Raw genomic sequence first — 21,066 nt, 5'->3', positions numbered from 1 at the left:
GGGAGGGGGAGGGAGGGGGAGGGGGAGGAAATAAGTTGAGTTCTACCATACTGCAAGAGAAACTACTTGGAGAAAGATTTCTCCCCTTATGCCCCTAAAAGGGAGCGCTGTATCTTATCTTCTAAGGAAAGCAGGACATTCTTTGCTCCGTTCCTTCTTTCCATTCACACATCCGGCATCTGTCTGAACTAGCGGAAGGTTGTTTGATTTCTGAGCCTTTCTAAGTCTGCTAAAACATCTTTTATAGTTTCTTAAAAGCCAGCTCTTCCCCCACAAATATAATAAATACAATTGGAACATAGTTGAACCATTTATAATTTAAAGGTCTTTCTTCACACAATGAGGTTCACTTACATAGAACCTGAAAACCTTTTGGCTGATTCAACAGTGGATTACCCATTTGAGATAATACATAATTAAAAGCAAAAATCACAGTCCTGTTTGAATCATAGCACCATTTATTTCCTGACAACCATAAAGATTATTTGTAAGTCAAGAACCTCATTCTCAAGTTGAGAAAGCTAACAACTTTCCCAAGACCCATTCTCTAAAACTACTACATAGGATGATTCTTCTTGAAATGCATGAACTTCAAAGTTAGAAATGTGCAGTTCTTTCACTGCTCTTTATTCTACTGGTTTGTTTGCATTTAAGTGCAGAGAGGAAACCCAGATGCCTCTAACCCTGCGAAGCAGATGTCAATCTGATTGTTTAACATTCTCAGTTCAAGGATGTGAAGAATGACTGTGACCATCTGATTCTTTCCTGTGCCTGCCTTTAGATCTTGGAATCTCAATACTTTCAGAGAAATTTGCAGCTTCTGGTTGTGATCTATTAAGTGACTACAGCTTGTTGAATGTTGGGTAATCTCGCCTGTCATTCCTCATGACGTTAAGCCAGAGGCGTTCTCACATTCCCCAAACACTGGCACAGCACCTGCCCGGTGTCAAGCAAAACTGGAAATAAAGAACTGCTTTGAACGTGGTCTCTGTCCTTGTGGAGCCTGCAGCTGGAACACTCCTGGTTTCCTTAGATCACCATCCCTCTGAGTTCTTCAGCATGTTGAGGGGAGAGGGGGCAGGCATGGAGGAAGGCTGTGCCTTCTACAGACAGGTAATGGAGCTGGAGTGGCTGAAAGGTGGTTCCTGAGTTTGAAGGGGTCCTTGTGGCAACAGAGGTGAGAAACAAGAGTGACTTTGAAATGGACCCTCAGTGATTTCTTCTTAGCCAGTACAGCTGAAGAAAGTCAACAGGAAGATGAGGAGCATCCTTTACATCAAAGGATGACAGTTCTTCTAAATCAAAGCTGGAAGGGGGCACAGGGATCTTACAGGCCAGCCTCTCACTTTATATATAGGGGAAATTGAGACACAAGACAGGTGGTGGTTTGCACAGCTCAGAAAGTCAGTTAGTGGAAGACTCCATGTAAAAATATGAGAAGGAACATGGCAAAAAGCAAGGCTTTCAGATCTGTATGTCCAAGCTGGTGTGTAAACCGGTTTTTCCTGTGACTACAGATCTTTACTTCCTTGTCTAGAATTTCCTGCGGATTAAAGACACGGCCACGGCTTAGTTAATGTAACTAATCCCCAGGAAGTGATCAGAAATGTGTGATTATTTTCTAGTCCAATACTCCCATGCCTTAGGCATGTAATAAAGTTTGTCTGTTTTTTTTCCCTTTTAAAAAATAAATGATTACTTCCTGCTACTGTTGTTTTGTCCTAGCTACTTGGTTATCTAACAGCAAGGTAAATGCCTATCTACACAATTGGACAGTGCCAACAGAGAGAATACTCATATTTCAGAATCCTCAGCATAGTGATGGCACAGGGTGGGAACAATTGTGAGTTAATTTATGTGTAATAGAAACAGTGGCCATGATTATCTACAGAACCATTGAGTCCCAGTTTTGTCACTTTGTAGCTATGTGGCCTTGGGGAATTATTTCACCTCTGAGACTGTGTCCCCACATGCACATGCCTCTAAAGTGAGGCTGCCCATGGGCCCAACCCTAACACAGTGTCTGGTACGTGCATTGCAGGGATTTTATTGTTTAAGTTACAGGGCTGCTATAGGAACCAGATGAAATATTAGGATCTTAAGATTTAACCATCAATCTGGGTACTGTTTCTTAGAAATACCTTAAACTGGAGGGGGCGTAAAAAGACTGTCCTTGTGATTTTTTTTCACCTATGTCATTGATCATTCTCTATTCATGTACTACTCACACTGTCTTTTCTCCTTCTCCTTAGCCTCCCAGGAAACTAATAGAGCCATATATAAAGCTCCAAGATATAACCGACCTTGTGCACCTTTAATTGAGGACAGAATTTGCTAAAGTGCTGCCACCACCCAGCAGTGGTTTACAGCCTGTGTCCTGGCTAGACGGGCTGTTGGCTGTGTAATTTGTCTAGTTTTGTCTGGAGCCTTATACTATTCAGTGGCTCCAGGGCAAAATCTTTTGGGGTGTCATTAAAAGGAATTGATAATTGGCTTCTGATGAATATTCATTGTGACTAATGACTTTGGGCAAATTTTACACGTACTTTCTTTTCTCCCACCAAGTGAGATATATGATAGAATCATTTTCCTCAACTTACACTTTAATTAAATATTCACAATACCCCTTTGTTGACTATACTCCATATTGTATACTTTTGTTACATTAAAATGTTATCATATTTAAGGAATGAGCATAGTCTTTCAGACTCCTAGAGGTGTCGAGTGATGCTTTACAGGACACAGGTCATTATTTCTGGGTCAGCAAGGATGTTTAGTGAGACATCCCACCCCACTGCAGCCAGCTTATCCACTTTTCTTAAGTAACAATACACATAATATGTATCATTTCATATTTTGGAAAAGAGCCAAACAATTGCCTGTTTGGTTTGTTTGTTTTCTTAATAAAATGAGTGAATGTGTCTTACCAAATTGCAGAAATTTGGCCCATAGAAAACCTCTAATGAGGTGATGAAGCACCTTAAAAGCTTGATTTTTTATTTTTTTATTTTTTTTTGTCTTTTTGAGACAGAGTCTCTCTGTAGCCCCAGCTTTTCTGGAACTCACTATGTAGACCAGGCTGGCCTTGAACTCACAGGGATCCGCCAGCCTCTGCCTTCTAAGTGCTAGGATTAAAGGCATGCACCACGAAGCCCTGTGTTTTTTTTTTTTTTTTTTTAAGTGAAGGATAAATAGTTGCCATTTAGTCTGATAGACTTATTTTGAGACTAAGGAGACAGGGAAAGAATGTTATCTAGAGTTAAGATTTGACCCAAAAGACCATCCTGAATGATTGCTGAGAATTACAGATGAATTCGTATGATGCTCTTACCTTGTATTTGCATAGTATCTTACAGATTTTTGAAGTGCTTACATTCATTTGTTTGATATGCTACAGAGTTATAGCATAGGCATAGTATTGAACGGATGGTTGGATCACTCAGTTTTTTCAAAAGTAGTATAGTTGTATGTCTTAGCTTGCCCTTGTTTTGAAATTTGAATCGTATGTTCCACTCTGTGGAGCTAATAGAAATTTTGGACCTTACTTGTATAAGCCAAGCCACTAGCTCTCTTGACATTATAAGTATATATTGTAAGTAGGAATCATTTTTTATTTATTCAAGATACACAGTGAATTGATGAGCACTTATGTATATGCAGTGCCACTGAGAACATGGGGATGAAGAGAGTCAGGGTCTTTGTATACGCCACAGCCAAACTGCAGACTGTTACTGTAACAGGGAGCCAAGGCAAGCCTTCAGAGAGGAGATGGGAACTCATTCAGAGAGGCCTGAGGAAGAGTTTGCTAGCAGAACAAATCCCAGCAGCTTTGGGAGATGAATGAAATAGAGAAGGGAGGAAAGGAAGTCCACAACACCTTACTTCTGCAAATGATATGTCCCAAGGGCAAAGTGGGGGAAGGCAGTTGAGATTGGTTGGAGATGCTGTTTTACAAATAGACTGGGATCTGGCAAACATGTTCTGTTCTAGGCATACCCTGAAGTGATATGACTGGGCCTGCCCATTAGGAAGAGCACTCAGGCCTCTGGTTAAAAGATGAGCAGAAAAGCTGGCACTCAAGGCCTTTGTAACCCTCCTGCCTGACTTTGGGGTAGCAAAGAGCACACTGATTATGTCCACTCGCTTGACACCACCAAGGATGTGCATCCTTCCAAAATCCTATAGGGTTTAGTCATATCTATGTATGTGGTAGCTGCCTCATCAGGGAAATTACCAGAATAGACTGGGAAGGGCATTTGGACCAAGGTGCCCTCACAGTACCTGGGAACAGCTCTCCATACTGCCTAGATCTTCTCTCTGGCATGTACCTAATTTAAAGAGCAGGTCTGGAGCGGGTGAGGGGAGTAGCTCTCACAACTACGAAGCATCAGCAGAATATCCAATTTAAAGCCGGTCATGTTATACTAACCTCTGGGATTCTTTTAACTGGGCTCTGGCACGTCATTCTTTCACCACGTAAATGTCCTTCTGTCAACAAAGACCAGTTAAGAGCTTCCAAAAGAAGCAAAGGCCTCGTGGGGACAGGCTTCCGGGAGACCAAAGAAGCATAAAGGAAAACGGCAGAAAGAAGTATGTGTTGTTGCCTGTTGTCACTTAGTAACTGTGCCCAAAGTTTGCCTTTTTTCCTTTCTTTTGCCATTTTGAGTTGTGCAGCGATTATATTACTTTTCATTACCTTCATTCAGTTTTTAATTATATCAAATACTGATTTTATGACCTCTCTCCTCTAAAAATGAGAAGAAATACAGAATAAGGTCTTCTCAAAAGAACAGGGAAAGGAAGGATGAGTTCTGAAACCATGCTGGAACAGTTGATGAACTGTATAGAAAAAGAAATTCTCACCTCGGTTATTAAACCCAGATTCATTCCAGATAAAAGAGTAAAATACTGGCAGAAAATTTTGAGGTTTTTCTTAGGTACATAGTAGAAATCATCACTAAGGAAAAGATTAATTTCCATAATTATTTAAACCTCTTCACTCGGAAATTCAAAGAAAATGAAGAGTAATTTGTTTTCAAAAATATCTCAAAGGGGTGACATCCTTTACATGTTGTCAGTGCTTGCTTATAAAATCAATTTAAAAGATACTAACACTTGTTGAAAAAGTCAGTGAAGAAATGTATAAACTATTTACCTAAGAAACAGAGTCAGAAAACATAGCTAAAAATATTCACCCTCAGTCATAATCAGAGGAGTAAAAATAAAAATAAGAAATAAGTGTAAACTTGACCATGGTACTTAGTTCTGGTGAAGCACCAGTGTTGTAGTGTGTGGGGAAGTGTGAGAGTATCTGTTCATCTTAGTACATTCACATGTAATGCTCTTAAATTTGGTGAGTACCTTAACATAAATTGTAAGTCTTGGCTGTGGATTCCACACCCAGGAACCATATCGAAATCATTGACCCGATTCAGCTGTATAACCTAATGATAGAAGAGCCGCAAAGTAGAATATGAGAATTCATTGAGAATTCTTAAAGGGTGCGTTTTTCTAAGAGTACTTAAGGATGTGGGAAAATGATATCAAATAATGTTAAACATAAAAATGAGAAAAAACTTTTTATCACATTATTTTCTCAGTTTTCTACCCTAAATATAATGAGCTTTTAAATTTTCTATTCATTCATTCATTTTTTTGATGTGTTCTTGGGGATTCAACCCAGGGCCTCGGGCATACTAGGCAAGAGTGCTACCACTGAGCAGTATCCCCAACCCTCATGCTAACTGTATAATGGGGGATGGAATTGTGTGTTTTGAAGAGAAAGGTTTTATTAAATCAGTTTACCCTGGAGTAAGTTGACTTGGAATTGTTTCTGCTTATGGCTTTGAGCCACCAATGGGTTTCTATTTAACTGTGGTGCTCTCTCTCCCTCTGCCTTGAGATCTGATTATCTACTCTGTTCTGTTGCAGTTGACTGCCTGCATCCACGGCTCAGCTGCAATGCTCTACCCTATGTACTGGCAGCATGTGTACATCCCTGTGCTGCCCCCACACCTGCTGGACTACTGCTGGTAAGCCTGCCATGCATCCTGCCCTCCTATTTCCTCTTCCAGGAATGACCAAGAATGTTAAGACTTTAATTTATAATTGTCACGGGTGGTAGTTAATCAAAAAACACTCCAAATGGCACAGGGTTCAGAGCACCTGACTGCAAGGTGCTTTTGTTTCTAAACAGCTTCCATATATGCCGTGGCATTCTGAAGGAGTCAGCAGAATGACTAATACTTTTACCATTTCTCAGTGTGGAGAAGCCAAAGCGCCAAGAGGTTGTATGGTTTTTCTCCCTAAGACACATTGGAAACTGGTGACAGGAACAGTCGAGATCCCCAAGGTCTTGTGGTTTCAGTCATGCCCTAGCATTTCTCTTAGTTGTGGTTTGGGAGTAGTAGCCAGACTTCAAAACCCTCTGATTTTTTTTCTCCTCATCCTCATCTTCCTCTTCTTCCCCCCTCCCCCCTTCTTTTTGTTCATTTGATTGTTTGCTTTATTTTTTATTTTTTGAGACAGGGTCTTGCTGTGTAGTCCAGGCTATTCTCAAACTCACAGCAGTCCTTGTGCCTCAGCCTCCTGAATGCTGGGATTATAGGCCTGTGTTACCACACTCAACTATATAACCCTCTGAAGTTTTTTATGAGAATTTCACTGTTGAGTAAGCAAGTTTTAGTAGAAGGGATGATGATGGATAGGTTATTTGGCGTAAGACTTTACTTCCTCATATGCAAGATGAAGTTATTCAATACATAATTATATTTTTAAATGGAGTAAGATAGCAGCAGGTAAGCACACTCTGTAGAAAAATGGCATGAAGGAGGGGTTTGGCGATGACTTCTTGAAGGTGTCTTCACTGTCTGCCTTCAGTAGTATACTCAAAATAACGGTCTATATGTCTGGTTTGGATCTATTTCCCTTATGAATATTTTTTTCTCTCGTATAGTGTGATAAAGAGATTGTCTTGAAACAGTGTCAGCAGATGATAATAAAAGAACATAATCTTTATGAGGGGAAGGTTCTCACTGCCTGTCAGAATTTGGAGCTTCAGAAGAAAGGCTCCATTTTGGGGACCATAGCACTCACTTAAAATCAGATGCTTCATGAAACTGGACATTGGTTCAGGATGATGGAGACCAGTTCAGCCATAATTTTCATTGTTTTGCAACCATCTCTCTGAAAAGGCTCACTTAAGTAGCCACACTGTGTCCTGGAAGCCTGGAGGTATTCCATGGTCACCCTGATTTGGATCCGTCATCCTCTTCCCAAGAAGCCATGTTTATAGCAAAGACATAGCTCAGGAGCAGCAGATAAAAGCCAGTGGCTGTTCTCTGGGCACAGCCCCGAGTGAGCTGACCCATATCTCTGTATTGTGTATTTTTCTGGTCATAGTGAGTTTTCTTACCCATGCTTTCTCCCAGCTCTGCTGAGAGTAGAGAACTGTGCGCTCCCTGCTATGTATGTGAATCCTAATTCATCTTAGAGTGCTTCCTGATTCATCAATGCCTGGGCCCACATTGTGTTTGTCATGTCTCTTTCCACCTTGGTTTATTTTGGAAATTATTTTTAGTTAAAGATACCTTCTAGGGCTGGGCGTGGTGGCGCACGCCTTTAATCCCAGCACTTGGGAGGCAGAGGCAGGCGGATCTCTGTGAGTTCAAGACCAGCCTGGTCTACAAAGCCAGTTCCAGGCCAGGTGGGACTACAGAGAGACCCTGTCTCAAAAAGACCAAAAAAAAAAAAAAAGATACCTTCTAGGTACTGCTGGTCTGGATTCTATTCTTCATACCTGTGGAGCAGGAAGGAGGAATTTTTGTATTTGCAGACAGGAAAGGATCAGGATATAAAGCCCTTACAATAGATTCGCCTTGTTTAGGGTCTCTGCTTTTCTCTGGAGTATTTTCAAACCCCAGTCCTTCCTCAGGACCCTACTCCTATCCAAGTCCTTCTGTGTCTCCTGTCCCCTGGGGAACCATGGAGTGCTGTACTCTCTCCAGTGGCCTTCTGTTCCCAGGTCAAGGTGACGATCATCAGGCGCCTGTCCTTACTACTATGTCATGGGGCCAGTGCCACCATGTTCTTGGGTTTCTGGCATGGCATCTGGGACCCTTCCTCACTGCCCTGTTACTGCTATCTGCTTATCTCCAGGCTTCCATCCATTTGTTTGGACATCCTCAGCTCCTTTTACCCCTATCTCTACCACCTTCAATGACTTCAGAAGGCTTACTGGTAGTCTCTCCTGCTCCCGCCAAGTTCTTACCTGTGGTATTTGTCACTTGTACAGAGGTCACCTCCCTCCCTCAAAGAGCCCTTGAAGAAGGCTGTGCTGAGAGGACAGTACTGAATCCTCATCTGAACTCTATTGCTGCCTGGCTGGATAGCACAGAAAATGTGAATTTGCCTCTAGGACTCTGCCCTTACCTAAAGAGGGCTCAAAACACAATAGCTATTCCTCCATCATTTCCAAACACACATGCAGAAAACATTTGATAATCTAAAGCGTACTATCATCTACCCAGCAAGTGACACTTGGTGACATTCCATCCATTCTCCCATCCATGGCTTTAGTTTCTCCCCTCTGATCCTTCCCTTGCCCCCTTCCTCACTGCTTCTGAATACCCTCTGTGCCTCAACCACAGTTGCCTCCTAACCTCCTGTTGCTCCCTCTCTATCCTTCCAGCTCACTGGCACTTTGGGGTTTGGTTGCTTTCCTGCTTGCGCTGGACTGTCATGAGGTTTTCAGTGTTGCAAAAGTTTGCAATGTGTCTCAGACACCATGCTACATACAGGCAAGACCAAAGCGATAGTGTCCATCAAGAGGCACTCGAATGAGTACTGGACAGGCATGAGAGGGGAGCTGTTCCAGGACTCCCTTGGGCCACCCAGCATCTTCCCATTTGCCCCTTGTTTGATGCATACCTCTGGAGAAGTCTGAAGGCCAATGTTGACAGGACCCATTAGAATATGGTATCACCTGTCCCCAGCTCACCCCACTCCTCTGCCCTCAGCCATGGATCTTCTCTCCACCCACCGTGGTCAGGCCCAGATCTAGGCTTCATCTTATTCAGGTAAGGCTTGAAGGGCCAGATGGCCGGCCTGATTCCAAAACCTGTTGCTCTCCAAACATCCTTCTCTTCTTCCGTTCCTATACCTAGAGGAAGGAGGAACAGTCTGTCCAAAGCCAGTGTCCCCTCTAGGCTGGTGTTCTGCCTCCTGAGGCTTGTCTGGGATACATGGGGCTGCTCTTCTCCCTGTATTATCCCCCCTACCCCCCACCCTCCCACCCAACTCCTATCTTCCTGCCTGCTTATAGATGCTATCAGGGCTTTGTCCTGGGACCAGATATTTGCTTACTTGCCATTCTATTTTGAGCTTCTGAACAAATCACTGTTCTTGGTTTTTCCATGCCAGCTCTGTCAGTGGAAGGAAAATGTTTGTCATCTGCTAGTGTTAGTTATCTTGTTTAGATGAAAGGTTGATGGAGTGAACAGGTGATTAAAGAGAAGAGGAGGGCAGGGAAGCTAAAAGAAAAGAAAAAGAACAAGACACAGTCAAGGAAGGGAGAGAGAAGGTTAGGGAAGGTAGAAAAGGGTCATATCTATCCAAAGACAGCCTTACAATGTGAACCCCCCAGCTCCTTTAGCACAGAAAACCCCTTCCCCCACATATAACAGCCTCACAGGCACAAGCCTCCTTCAGACACATGTCCTTTCCCTCAGGGCTTGCCATGTGGAGAAAAAAACATTCTCTCCTACTTCTATACAGCCCAGAGTGTGCTGAAGGGCAACCTGGAGCCCCACAAGGAGGTGCCTGCAATGCATAGTGCTGGCTTTGGGCAGGAATGCAAGGGCTTCTATGTTCAGGGACACTGGGCTTGAGGAATTGACAGTCCATTTGCCAAATAGTGCCACTGTGGCATTCTATGATTTGGAATGTTTTGGTTGCTAAATTTTAGCTAGTTTAAAACTAGCAGCTTAAAGCTGCATGGATAGCCCACACTTATGTAATCTTAAATCCTTGGGAGTCTGAGGCAGGAGGATTGCTGCAAATTCAAGGCTAGCCTGGACCATATATCAGGTACCAGCCAACAAGGACTCCATAACAAGACCCTCAAAACAAAACACCCAGTAGCTTATAATTCAGAACCACAGAGAGAAAAGAAAATGTCCTTTGGGTAATATCAGCAACAGTAGCAGCTGTTGTCGATGGTCTCTTAGGCCCCAGCCGCTAGACCATCTCCTTTACCTCTATGATCTGAGTCAATTCTCCCAACAGCCTACAAGGCAGGTTGTATTAGCTCCATTTCACAGCTCAGTAAACCAGTGCCCCAAAGGGTTTAGGAACTTGTTCCAGCATATATACTATGTTGTGTGATTCCAGTCTTAAAAACACAAGCAAGTTTTAAACACGTATGTATACATGCCCTAAAAATTCAGTGTATTTGTATACATAGAGAGAAGCAGAGATCTGGAAACACACCAAAACATTTAACCATGACTTGTGATGAAGAAGAGAAGATTTCAGTGTGCTTTTCGTTTTCTGGTTTTCAGACATTGCTGTAGTGAAGAAATATGGTTTTTATAATTGATGCTTTCTTTGAAAAAATCAGTATTACCCCCTAGCCAGTTGTCCTTCCAGCCCCCCTCTCTCCCATCTTGTTTGCTCAGAGGATTTGTTATCTGCCTTGCTGTTTCCAGGGAAGGCTGGGACCCTCTTGATAATTTTATCTCTTACTGTAGCACTTAAGCTGTATCACCAGCCTGCTGAGCACAGGTGTGTTGGCAGGTCCAACTTTGAACCCATGACTTGTTGACGAAGACTGCCAAGCCCCTGTGACCCCAAATTCTCAGGGTTCAGCCCCCAAATTGTTGGTACCCAAGGGGCTTTGTGGCTTTTGTAGCATAGGCTTCTCCTGGTCTTTTGTTTTCAGACAGAACTGTGTGACATCTGACCCAAGGTCAGTGGGGATTGGTGTGTTAACTGTAAGATGTAAGAGTAATGAAATGAAAGACCCCAAGAAAAGAAAACAGATCCTCAATCCAGGCTTGATTTGATCACCCTCAATCTGCTGCCACTGCTTGGTCAGAAAGTACAAGTGTCATGAAATTTGAGTCAATGCTAATTACTTTATTCTGTTGAATTCTGTGACTCAAAAGCCACCAGGTTGAGTTTAATCCTTGGTGGTCAGAGCCTGTAGGGATAACTAGCATTTTAAGTAAAGGGCTAGGAGCCCACAACATGTAAATTTGAGGGAGGTTTGTTCTGCTGTGGATGGTTTAAATGTTAAGTACATCCCCTTGCAGGGGATGCATGAAGTAGAATCTGAAAACTATTATGTCCTGTAGAAATGAACTCTCAATTTACTCACTGCACAGGAAGGGCGGATTCTAGTCATTTTCACTGCCAGCAGGTGCCCTTTCTATGCATAATAGACTTCGCAAGTGTAATTAACACATGAGGACCACTGCTGCCAGTTTTTCTTCAGGTACATGCTGCTAGGAGTTTTCAGGACAACAGTGCTGGCCACATGAGCCTCTCACGTGGTGCTTGAAGATTAGGTGTTCCTTGACCTCTGGACAAAGACATGTTAAATGGGGCTGAGCCCAGCTCCTGCTGTTAACATGGTCAGGGTGCTTGGATCCAGGGACCCCAAAAACTGTATATAGCCTTTGGTAGACCAGAGGCCAGTAGAGCAAAGCTGTAGTTTGCATGCAGTTAATAAATGAAAGGATGATACTGAGCACCCTACAATTATGTGGAAGACTGTAATTGCACATTCACAAATACAACAACCAGTTATCTGAGTTAACTTTAATTAGAGCTATAATCCCAGATTTTAATTATCTAAATAAATCAGTTTAGTACAAATGGCTTCCCTTAAATATTTCACAAATTAATTTTTTCATGCCCCTTCCCATTTTGACAGAGGGTGGTAGATAGAGAGTGCTTAGGTTTTGAATTCACACAGATCTGTATTCAAGTCTCAGTCTCATCTCTTACTTAACCTCTGACACATACTTCCTTTTTCTGAAAATGAGTACTATTTTCCTACTTTGAGGAGTAGCTGTAGGAATTACTGGTCTTAGTCGTCCACTCAGTGGCAGTGGCTCTTGTCACCATTCCCACAAGCATGGGGCATGGATTTTAGTTTCCAGAAGATCTAACTTGCAGCATATGTTTCTTACCGGGCATGGTGGCGCACACCTTTAATCCCAGCACTTGGGAGGCAGAGGCAGGTGGATCTCTGTGAGTTCAAGGCCAGCCTGGTCTACATAGTGAGTTCCAGGTCAGCTGGGGCTACAGGGAGACCCTGTCTCAAAAAACAAAACAAAACAAAACAAATGTTTCTCTTGCTTTTGCTGCCTCATGAGCTTAGAAGGAAACTTTATACTTCATTTTTCCTTTTTACCCCTGAGATTGTTTTTATTTTGATTTTTTTTTATTTAACTTGAGTTATTGTATGGTTGTTTTCATTTGCAGCTGTGGCATAAGAATGAAAAAGAAAAGAAACAAAAGCAGATGGCACAGAAAACGAAAGGAGTAAGACATTTCCAGCCCTTATGAATATTTAAAAACATGTGCTGCGGGTTCCTTTCTACTCTAGATCTGTGCCATTCCCTTGACTTTGAAAGTGAAAATGTGAGTGTTGCCTACCTTAGCTGATGGCATCTCTGAGTTTGGCCAGTCTTGGGAAAGCCTTTCCATTTCTGGGACAATAGGATTAAGTAGCTGATGACAGTCAGCATTGCTGTTAATTACAGCAGCAGCCGCCATCTCCAGAGAACAGGGTATGTGGCAAGCCCTTTTTAATTGTCTTTCTAAATTTCTGAAGTTGAGTTGTAAATTATTAGCCCCCTTGTATATGTATATGTGGGGAAATGGAAGCTCAGGTAAGAAATAATGGGGCCTGCACTTGGAATCCAAGGCTATGTGATGTCACAGTTCTTCTCACTAGTGTCATCTTCCAAAGTGTCAGAGAGTAAGTTGCACCTATCACCAATATTTTGTGAAAGAATTCTTCATCTTATCTTCTTAATATCTTATTAGAGATATTATATTGCCATTCTTTAAGTATATATTCATTCAACAAATATTTATCAAGCACTTACTATGTACCAAGCACCATGCTAATTGAATTTTCCTAATAAGTAGTCCCAGTACAAGCCATATGGAATTGCCCATGTGCTCACCATTTTCCTCCTTCCTCCTGCAGAAGTAGCCCTAAGTATTAACCAGCCCCCAAGTTGAGTTTATGTATTTGGCATATTCTAGGCACTTGTTAACATACTTCAGTGATAAAATATTTTCAGAGCAGATAAATACAAGTTAATGTTTCCATCCCAAAGTACAGCAAGATCAAATGCTCAGTTTCTAAAGATTTCTGAGCTCATGGAAGGACTGAAAAGTTAAATAGAATATGTATGGCTCAGACAGGATTTGTGTCCAGTTGTATTCAATTGTGAAATGCATGTTTTTCCTGGCATTCTAGAAACCGTCCTTCGCCTCAGAGCAGGAATACTCAGGTTCTCTGTGAGAGATGCTGACTAGTCCTAGCTTTTCTACCTGGGCTGCATGTGAGGTTCTGCTTCAACCCCCACCTGCTGCATTACCTAGCCTAGCTAGGCATTTTAGCAAAACCTCTTCTATACACCTGACCAAAGCATGAATGACAGGACATCAGTCTGGACTCAGTAAAGTGACATCCAGTCACAGCTGGGTCCCTTCAAGTCACCATCATTGGTGCCATCAAGTTTCACATAGAGGATAAATCAGTGTTAAACTAAGTGGAATAGTTCATAGTCTTGTTACTGAAGACAAAAGTTGACTGAAAAGGATAGTGTGATGGGGGTGGGAGACTTGACTCTAGCTTCTCTATTTTACAGGCTCTGGGGGACTGAGTCTCTCAGACTTTCTCTTCTCTCCAAAGGGGAATAGTCTTTACTGCTAACACAAAGGATTTGCTCCATAATGTTAGCATCCTCCTCTAAATTCACAGCACCCAGCTAGGATGGAAATGGAGTAGCTGGACAAATGTGGCTGAAACTCTCTTCTGTATATACAGTTCTTGGCTGTAGAGGTTTTATTACAGAATTATAGCATGTACACAGAAGCTCTGTGCTTTCTTGTTGCATCAGCTACCATGAATACTTAGCATGCTCTTGGCACCATGAGCATGTAGGAAGGTAAGGCTTGGAAATAGTTTTGGATCAAGAAAACACTACTTTACAAAAGAAAGCAAGCATCTGGGCAAGAGAGGGAGGACGGGTTTGTGGTTTGGTTTTTGGGATTTGGGGTTTTTGTTGTTTTTGTTTTTAGCCAAGAGGTAATAAGGATCTTAGAGTGGTCTAACACTCAAGATGGTGCTATTTTTAAGAGGAGTCCACGTGGAAAGAAGAACCAGAATTTCAGATTCAAAAGGAAGAAGGAAATTGAGATTGTAGTGGGCCTGATGGTCAGGAAGTATACATTCATTCACACTCACATACATGAATGTGTGTTGTTTGAACAGAGGGAAATTACAAATTGCTAAGTAAATCCTCAGCAAAGAATTGGCTGAACTTCAGCCTGAGTGGGAAAGAGGTCAGGGTTGGAAGTTAAAGTCCTGGGAAGTTCTGCCATAATCCTACTGAATATGATGAGCTTGAGTAAGTCACAGCTCTTCAGAGCCCCATTTTCCCCCACCTCCAAAGTCATCACTGGAATACAGCTCTATTATCTTCTCGGTCTACATAAAGAACAAATGGGCAACTAAAAGAAGTTGTGACAGTCACTGAGCTATTCACTGAGCTGCACCTTCATTTCTCTCAGCAGCACCAAAGCAGAAAGTTCCTAGAGCCTTTGGGGGAAACTTTGCATGGTTTCTGAGTACACTGCCTTCTATGTAGAACACAGGGAGAAGACACTGGGCCTTTTGCATTATCTGTGCTACAGATTCTTCGGGGGGCGGGGGGGGCGCTTTAGCCAGGTACCCTGTGAAGTCTATAGGAAAACTCACTTTTCAATTCTCCATTTTTTTCTATCAAAATGTAACTTGCATACCACAAAATTGACCCATTTGAAAGTATATATTTGAAGCTAGAGAGATGGCTCAGTGGTTAAGAGTGCTCACTGCTCTTGCAAATGACCTAGATTCAGATCCCAGACCCACACAGTGGCTCACAGGTGCCCACAATTCCAGTTCCAGGGAATCCAATGCTTCACGGGCTCCTGTATGCACGTGGTACATGTAAACTCACACAGTCACACACAAATGCACATAACAACTAAATGAACAAAGAAAATTCTCTATAAAATCATATATAGAAACAAATATGCAATTGAGTGGTTTATAGTGTGTTTTAACTAATTCACTATCTAGATTGTATATATATTAGATATCTATATATCTCCAATATGTCTACTATAGCTAATATCACTGATTCCAAATGCAATAGATTTTAGTGCATACATTATTGCTGTTAATAAGGTAATATAACCTTGTCATAATTTTTTAGCTTTTGGAAAGGATATGGAACAAACAGCCAATGTTGTACACAAATGAGCATTCTGCATCAGACCTTTAACATGACTCCCGCCGAGCTGCCTGCAGGCACAGGTACTAATAGTAAGTACAGCAGGTCTGTCATCCAGCTTCAGCCTCAGTGTGTCACTCCCTGATGCTGCTGAGACTTGCAGGGTGTCTTGGTCTTTTTCTCTTGCTATACCAAAATACCCAAGACTGGGTAATTTATAAAGAGGCTTATTTCAGCTCACAGTTCTGGAAGTCTGAAAGCATGGCACTAGCATCTATTTGTCTTTGGCTAATAGCCTGTAGTATTAAGTGAGAAAGCAGGTGTGTCCAGCTGAGAGGTCACATGGTGAAAGAGGAAGCAAGAGAAGAAAACATCCTTCCTAATAACCAGTTTTTGAGGTAATCAATTGAGTCCCATGAGATGTGGTATTAACTTATTTGTGAGAGTTATTCCCCATCACTAGTGGAACTTACCCCTAAATATTGTCATATTGAGGGATGAAGCCTCAACGTTAGTTTTGGTATGGACCACCCCTCTTCAAGCCATAGCAGGGTTAAAGAAGACAGCATCCTTTCCTTTAGCATAGGAATGATTCTGTCCAGGCTTGAAAGGTAGAGCTTGGGGCTGGAGAGATAGCTCAGTGGTTAAGAACACTGACTGTTCTTGCAGAAGACCCGGGTCCAAATCCCAGCACCAACATGGCAGCTAACAACTGTCTGTAACTCCTGTTCCAGGGAATCCGACAGCCTCTTCTGTCCTCTACGGGGGCATTGAATGACATGGGTCCACTTACCTACCTTCAGGCATGACACTCATACACATAAAATAAAAAATAAAAATAATTAATTTTAAAAAATAGAAAAGAAAGGTAGAGCTTACTGTCTTACCTAGTAACTGAATTCTCCTAAGTACCTGTGCTGGATAGCTTTAGTGTCAACTTGACACACCTGGGTTGAGGGAGCCTCAATCGGGGAATTGCCTCTATTGGACTGGCCTGTGGCCATGTCTGAAGGGCATCTTCTTGATGAGTGATGTGGGAGGGCCCAGCTCACTGTGGGTGGTGCCACCCCTGGGCAGGTGGGCCTGTGTTGCATAAGAAAGCAGGCTGAGCAGGAGCCAAGGGAGCAAGCCTGTAAGCAGCATTCCTCCATGGCCTGTGTTCCAGCTCCTGCCTCCAGATTCTTGCCCTGAGTTCCTACCTTGGGCTCCCTGATGAACTGCGTGCGACCTGGGAGATGTAAGACAAACCCTTTCCTCCCCAAGTTGGTACTGGTCAGAGTGTTTTGTCACAGCAATGAAGAACAAACTAAGACAGTACCCCAGTGGTCTTCCACCTCCTTTTTGCTATGTCTGAACCTCCGGATGAGCCCGGCCAGTCCTACCTTCCAAGCACTGCCTGCTTGTTACCTACTGTTAGGAGACCTGGTACGAGTGTCTGACCATCCTCCATAGAATATAGCTAACTCTGACTTTTACTGACCTGCTCAAGCTTGGCCTCATTTTCCACTTTTTATGACATATTCTGTATGTAATTCTTCGCTCCTCCCTGTGAGGAACAGGATAGTGTTCTCTGTAGCAAAGACACTCTGGCTGTTGCTGGGAACCATAAGAATGCAAGAGTTACAGACTGCATAACATGGAGGTCTCAGGACGCCTCTACAATAGAGCAACTCTCTTTGTGACAGACTTAGAGAATGTATAGCTTTGCCCCTTACACTTGGCTGGCACCAGGAAAAATGAGTGACACTCACCGTGGTTGACTCTATGATCGTGGTGCTTGTGGGTCTCTTTTGTAAGCATTTGAACCGGGAAGATAGGCTAAACAGGTAATTTGACGCTAAGCATTATAGTCTATGGGATGAATGTCTTAGTGCTATTAAAACACAAAGAGAAAATATTTTACTATTATCAGTTGCCTTGATTTTTTTTTCTTTATTATTTTTTATTTTGTGTGTATGAGTATAATGCCTACATGTAGGTAAGTACACCCATATCATGCAATGCCCTCAGAGGTCAGAAGAGGGCATCAGCTCCCCTGGAACTGGAGTCACAGACAGTTGTTAGCTGCCATGTGGATGCTGGGAATTGAACTCAGACCTTCTGTAAGAGCAGTCAGTGCTCTTAACCACTGAGCCATCTCTCCAGCCCAATTTGATGCTTTTTAAATGCTCTTCATTTATTTCTCCATAATAGAAATGAGGTACTTGCTTGGTACCTTATCCATTCCTGCCTTTCCACCAGGGACTCATGGGCTGCTGGTGACTGCCAATCTGAAACATCTCATTATCAGCTGACTCTGGCCACACTCATTCTTACTGAATCCTCTGTGACTACAGAGAGCTAGCTGTCTCTTGATCTTTCCCAGTGTGATTAACTTTTCCTGCTGCTGTGGTCTTAGCCACAGAGCCTTCCTGACATTCCTCAAGTCCATCTCCTTCCTGTAAAGTGAGGAAACACAAAAGGGAAGAGTACTTCAGGCTTTGATGTTGACCTATCAAGTTTTCATCTGGACATTAGCTTTGCAAGTCGTGTTCATTTCGGTGGGAACCTGTGCATGGCACTTTCAAAGGCATCTCCTCTTCCCCTCCCCTGAGGGTTTCTTAGGGAACTGCAGAGGGACATGATCCTTTCCATTTTTTCACTGGTCCTACCAGTAAGTTACATGTGTCCAGCATTAGTGACCACCTTCAGCCCGAAGCTTGGCTTATACCAGGCTTACCTCCAGTCACTGTCGGAGGCTCTGCACTCTGGCTGCTCAAACGATGCATGGGAATGAAGCCACCTCTGCCTCCTCTGCCTCCTCACCCACTGTCTCCTCTTGGCTTCTCCTCTGTTGTTGCTGGTCATAAATTGAGGTGGACTGGACTGGGAACCAGGAAAGAAGTTAAACCCCTTTTCCCAGAAAAAGCCTTGCTTTTAACTCATGGAATGTGCACTAGTCTACTTTTCGAGCAGTGTTTTATACCTCTCTCCATCTGTGACCTTTGCCAAGCCACTTAACCACAGATTTCTATGTAAGTTATGGAAATCACCTTTCAAAATTGGTGCAAATGTGAAATGAAGGCATCTTTGGCCCTCCTGTCAAGTCCCCACTGCACCTCCAGTCTCTTTGAAATGGGGTACATACAGACAGTAATTTGCCTACTTAATCTGCTGCTAGCTCTAGGACACAAATAGACAGGGACCAGATAGATCTCTGTTCTTTCCTTTCCCAAGCCCAGTGAAGTGCATGACACATGGTAATATTCAGTGAGTGACTGATGAACATAGGGAGAACACCAAACACGGTAAATGCACCATAAGAGAGTAGTTTTCTTTCTTTCCCTTCTCCAAGAACCTTTTTAAAAATCAAGCTCCTAAGTAGTAGTTCTGTTTTAGAACCTCTGTCCGTACCAAAACCCATATATACTCTAGTCCCTTATATAAAATGGTGCAATGTGCTCATAAAACGCCACACGTTACTACTGCCTATACTTTAAGTCATCTCTAGGCTACTTATAATGCCTAATGCAGGGGCTGGAGAAGTGGCTCAGTGGTTAAGAGCACTGGCTGCTCTTGCAGAGGACCAGGGTTTGAGTCCCAGCACCCATATGGTAGGTAACAACAGTCCTTAACTCCAGTTCCAGGGGAATCCGACACCCTTTCCTGACCTATAGGGTCATTGTACTACGTGGGTGTACTTATCTACATGCAGGCAATACACTCATACACATAGAATAAAAATAATATATTTTAAAAAATAATATCTAATGCAGTATAATATGTAAATAGTTGTTACTCTGTATTGTTTGGGAATAATGACAAGAACAGCAAGCAATATAGAGGCAGACCTAACTACACAACACAGGAATAAGATTTGAGGCAAACAATGCCAGACTGAGTGCTGCAGAGAGACCTAGGGTCTGTGAAGTGGTGGGAGGCCACAGCAGGCTGTACTGCACACCACACTTCATCCACCTGGATTCAGCACAGCACTCAGCATGCAGCAAATTCAAGTTTTGCTTTTTGGAACTTTCTAGAATTTTATTTTTAGACTATTTTTGATGCACAATCGGTTAAATCCTTGGATGTAGAATCTGTAGATATGAGGGCTGACTTTTAATTTATATTTCTCTGCAGACTCTACATACCACCTCGTGATTTTGTTTCCTTCTTTGGTTGGCAGCCAAAGGGCTCAAAGCTCAATTTGTGGCTATCAGCAGGTGTCATAGCATGAAACCCAAGCGTTAATCTCACTATGACTTCTCTTTGTTCTCTTGGCCCCTCTTTCTTTTCCTATTTTTGGTACTATATTGAACACATTGATGTAAATTGCTTTAGATCCTGTTTGTCACACAAGTGTGAAGACTGGTATCTAGATCCCCTGACAGGTATCAGCCCACTGTAATTCCAACCCTCAGAAGATAAAAAGAAGTCCCTGGAGCTGGTTAGTCGGAGTAGCACTATCAGCAAGCTCTGGATTCAGTTGAGAGACCCTGCAACAATGAAAAAGGTGGAAAGCAATTGAAGAAGATCTCCAGTGTCAACCTCAGGCCTCCACATGCACATACACATATGTACACCCACACATATGTAAACATATGTACACTTACATATGCAAAAGATACAAGTTAATAAAGCAACTATAGTTTTACTCTGGCTATGGACCTATATCACTGTCTTATTTTTTAGTATAATTATCAGATAACTTTTTTTTTTTTTTTCGGTCTTTTTGAGACAGGTTCTCTCTGTAGTCTCAGCTGACCTGAACTCACTTTGTAGACCAGACTTGAACTCACAAGGATCCATCTGCCTCTGCCTCCCGAGTGCTGGGATTAAAGGCATGTACCACCACGCCTGGCCCCAGATAACTTTTTGTGGTTGAATATAACCTAAGAATTAAGAGGGGTCATTCATAAATACAAGCAATGTAAGAGACAGTGAAGTAAAAGGATTTGGGGTACAATCACAGAGAGTGACTGTGGACCAATTTCCAAGAATGTCTTTTTTAAAATGTGTTTGAGTGTTTTGCCTAGGTGTATGTAAAAACACTGTGTGCATGCAGTGCCAGAAGAGGGCATCAGAACCCCCAGAACCAGAGTTGTGGATGGTTGTGAACCCCCATATGGATACTGAAAACTGAACCCTAGTCCTCTGGAAGAGCAACCAGTGCTCTTACCCCTGAGCTATCTTTCCAGCCCTGAAAATGCCTTTTAAATCTATAAGACCATAGTATCAGTTGGATGGTTTGAGAATTCCTACACATCCTTTGCTATCTGTTGTGTGCTTGGTGCAGAGCTTTGCAGCTGTCTCTGCTCCCCACATGTCTAGAGAAAACCGTCTGTTCTCCTGTGGCTGTCCATTGAGAGAACCCATGCAGATTAGTGTGTGCTGTGTGCACAGCAAGGAGCCAGACCCAAGCCTGTTAAAGAGAGTTGTGAATACCACTGGGGTGATCTGAGAAGTGGCAGCCTAGGCTCAGTGGGGCTTAAGGGGAGAGTAGGACTGTCTGCAGGGACACCATATGTCTGGAAGCTCAGAGGACTCCTATAGTGGAGGGACCTCT

The 21,066-nt window shown here is 42.7% G+C and overlaps 1 protein-coding gene across 15 annotated transcripts in view; it reads left to right on the top strand.

Annotated features, from left to right (window-relative positions):
* Dennd1a (DENN domain containing 1A) overlaps window positions 1-21,066 on the top strand; it is a 534,503-nt gene that overhangs the window by 305,626 nt on the left and 207,811 nt on the right. For all 15 annotated transcript variants that reach the window (XM_029559484.1, XM_008824487.2, XM_008824462.3 and 12 more), the window contains one exon: window positions 5,932-6,032. In XM_029559484.1, coding sequence (XP_029415344.1) covers window positions 5,932-6,032 — 101 coding nt within the window. The remainder of the gene's footprint in view (window positions 1-5,931; window positions 6,033-21,066) is intronic.

Source organism: Nannospalax galili, unplaced genomic scaffold, assembly GCF_000622305.1.
Source record: "Nannospalax galili isolate Female #2095 unplaced genomic scaffold, S.galili_v1.0 scaffold290, whole genome shotgun sequence".
In the NCBI taxonomy this organism is placed as follows: Eukaryota; Metazoa; Chordata; class Mammalia; order Rodentia; family Spalacidae; genus Nannospalax; species Nannospalax galili.
This window is presented reverse-complemented; position numbering and strand designations above follow the sequence as displayed.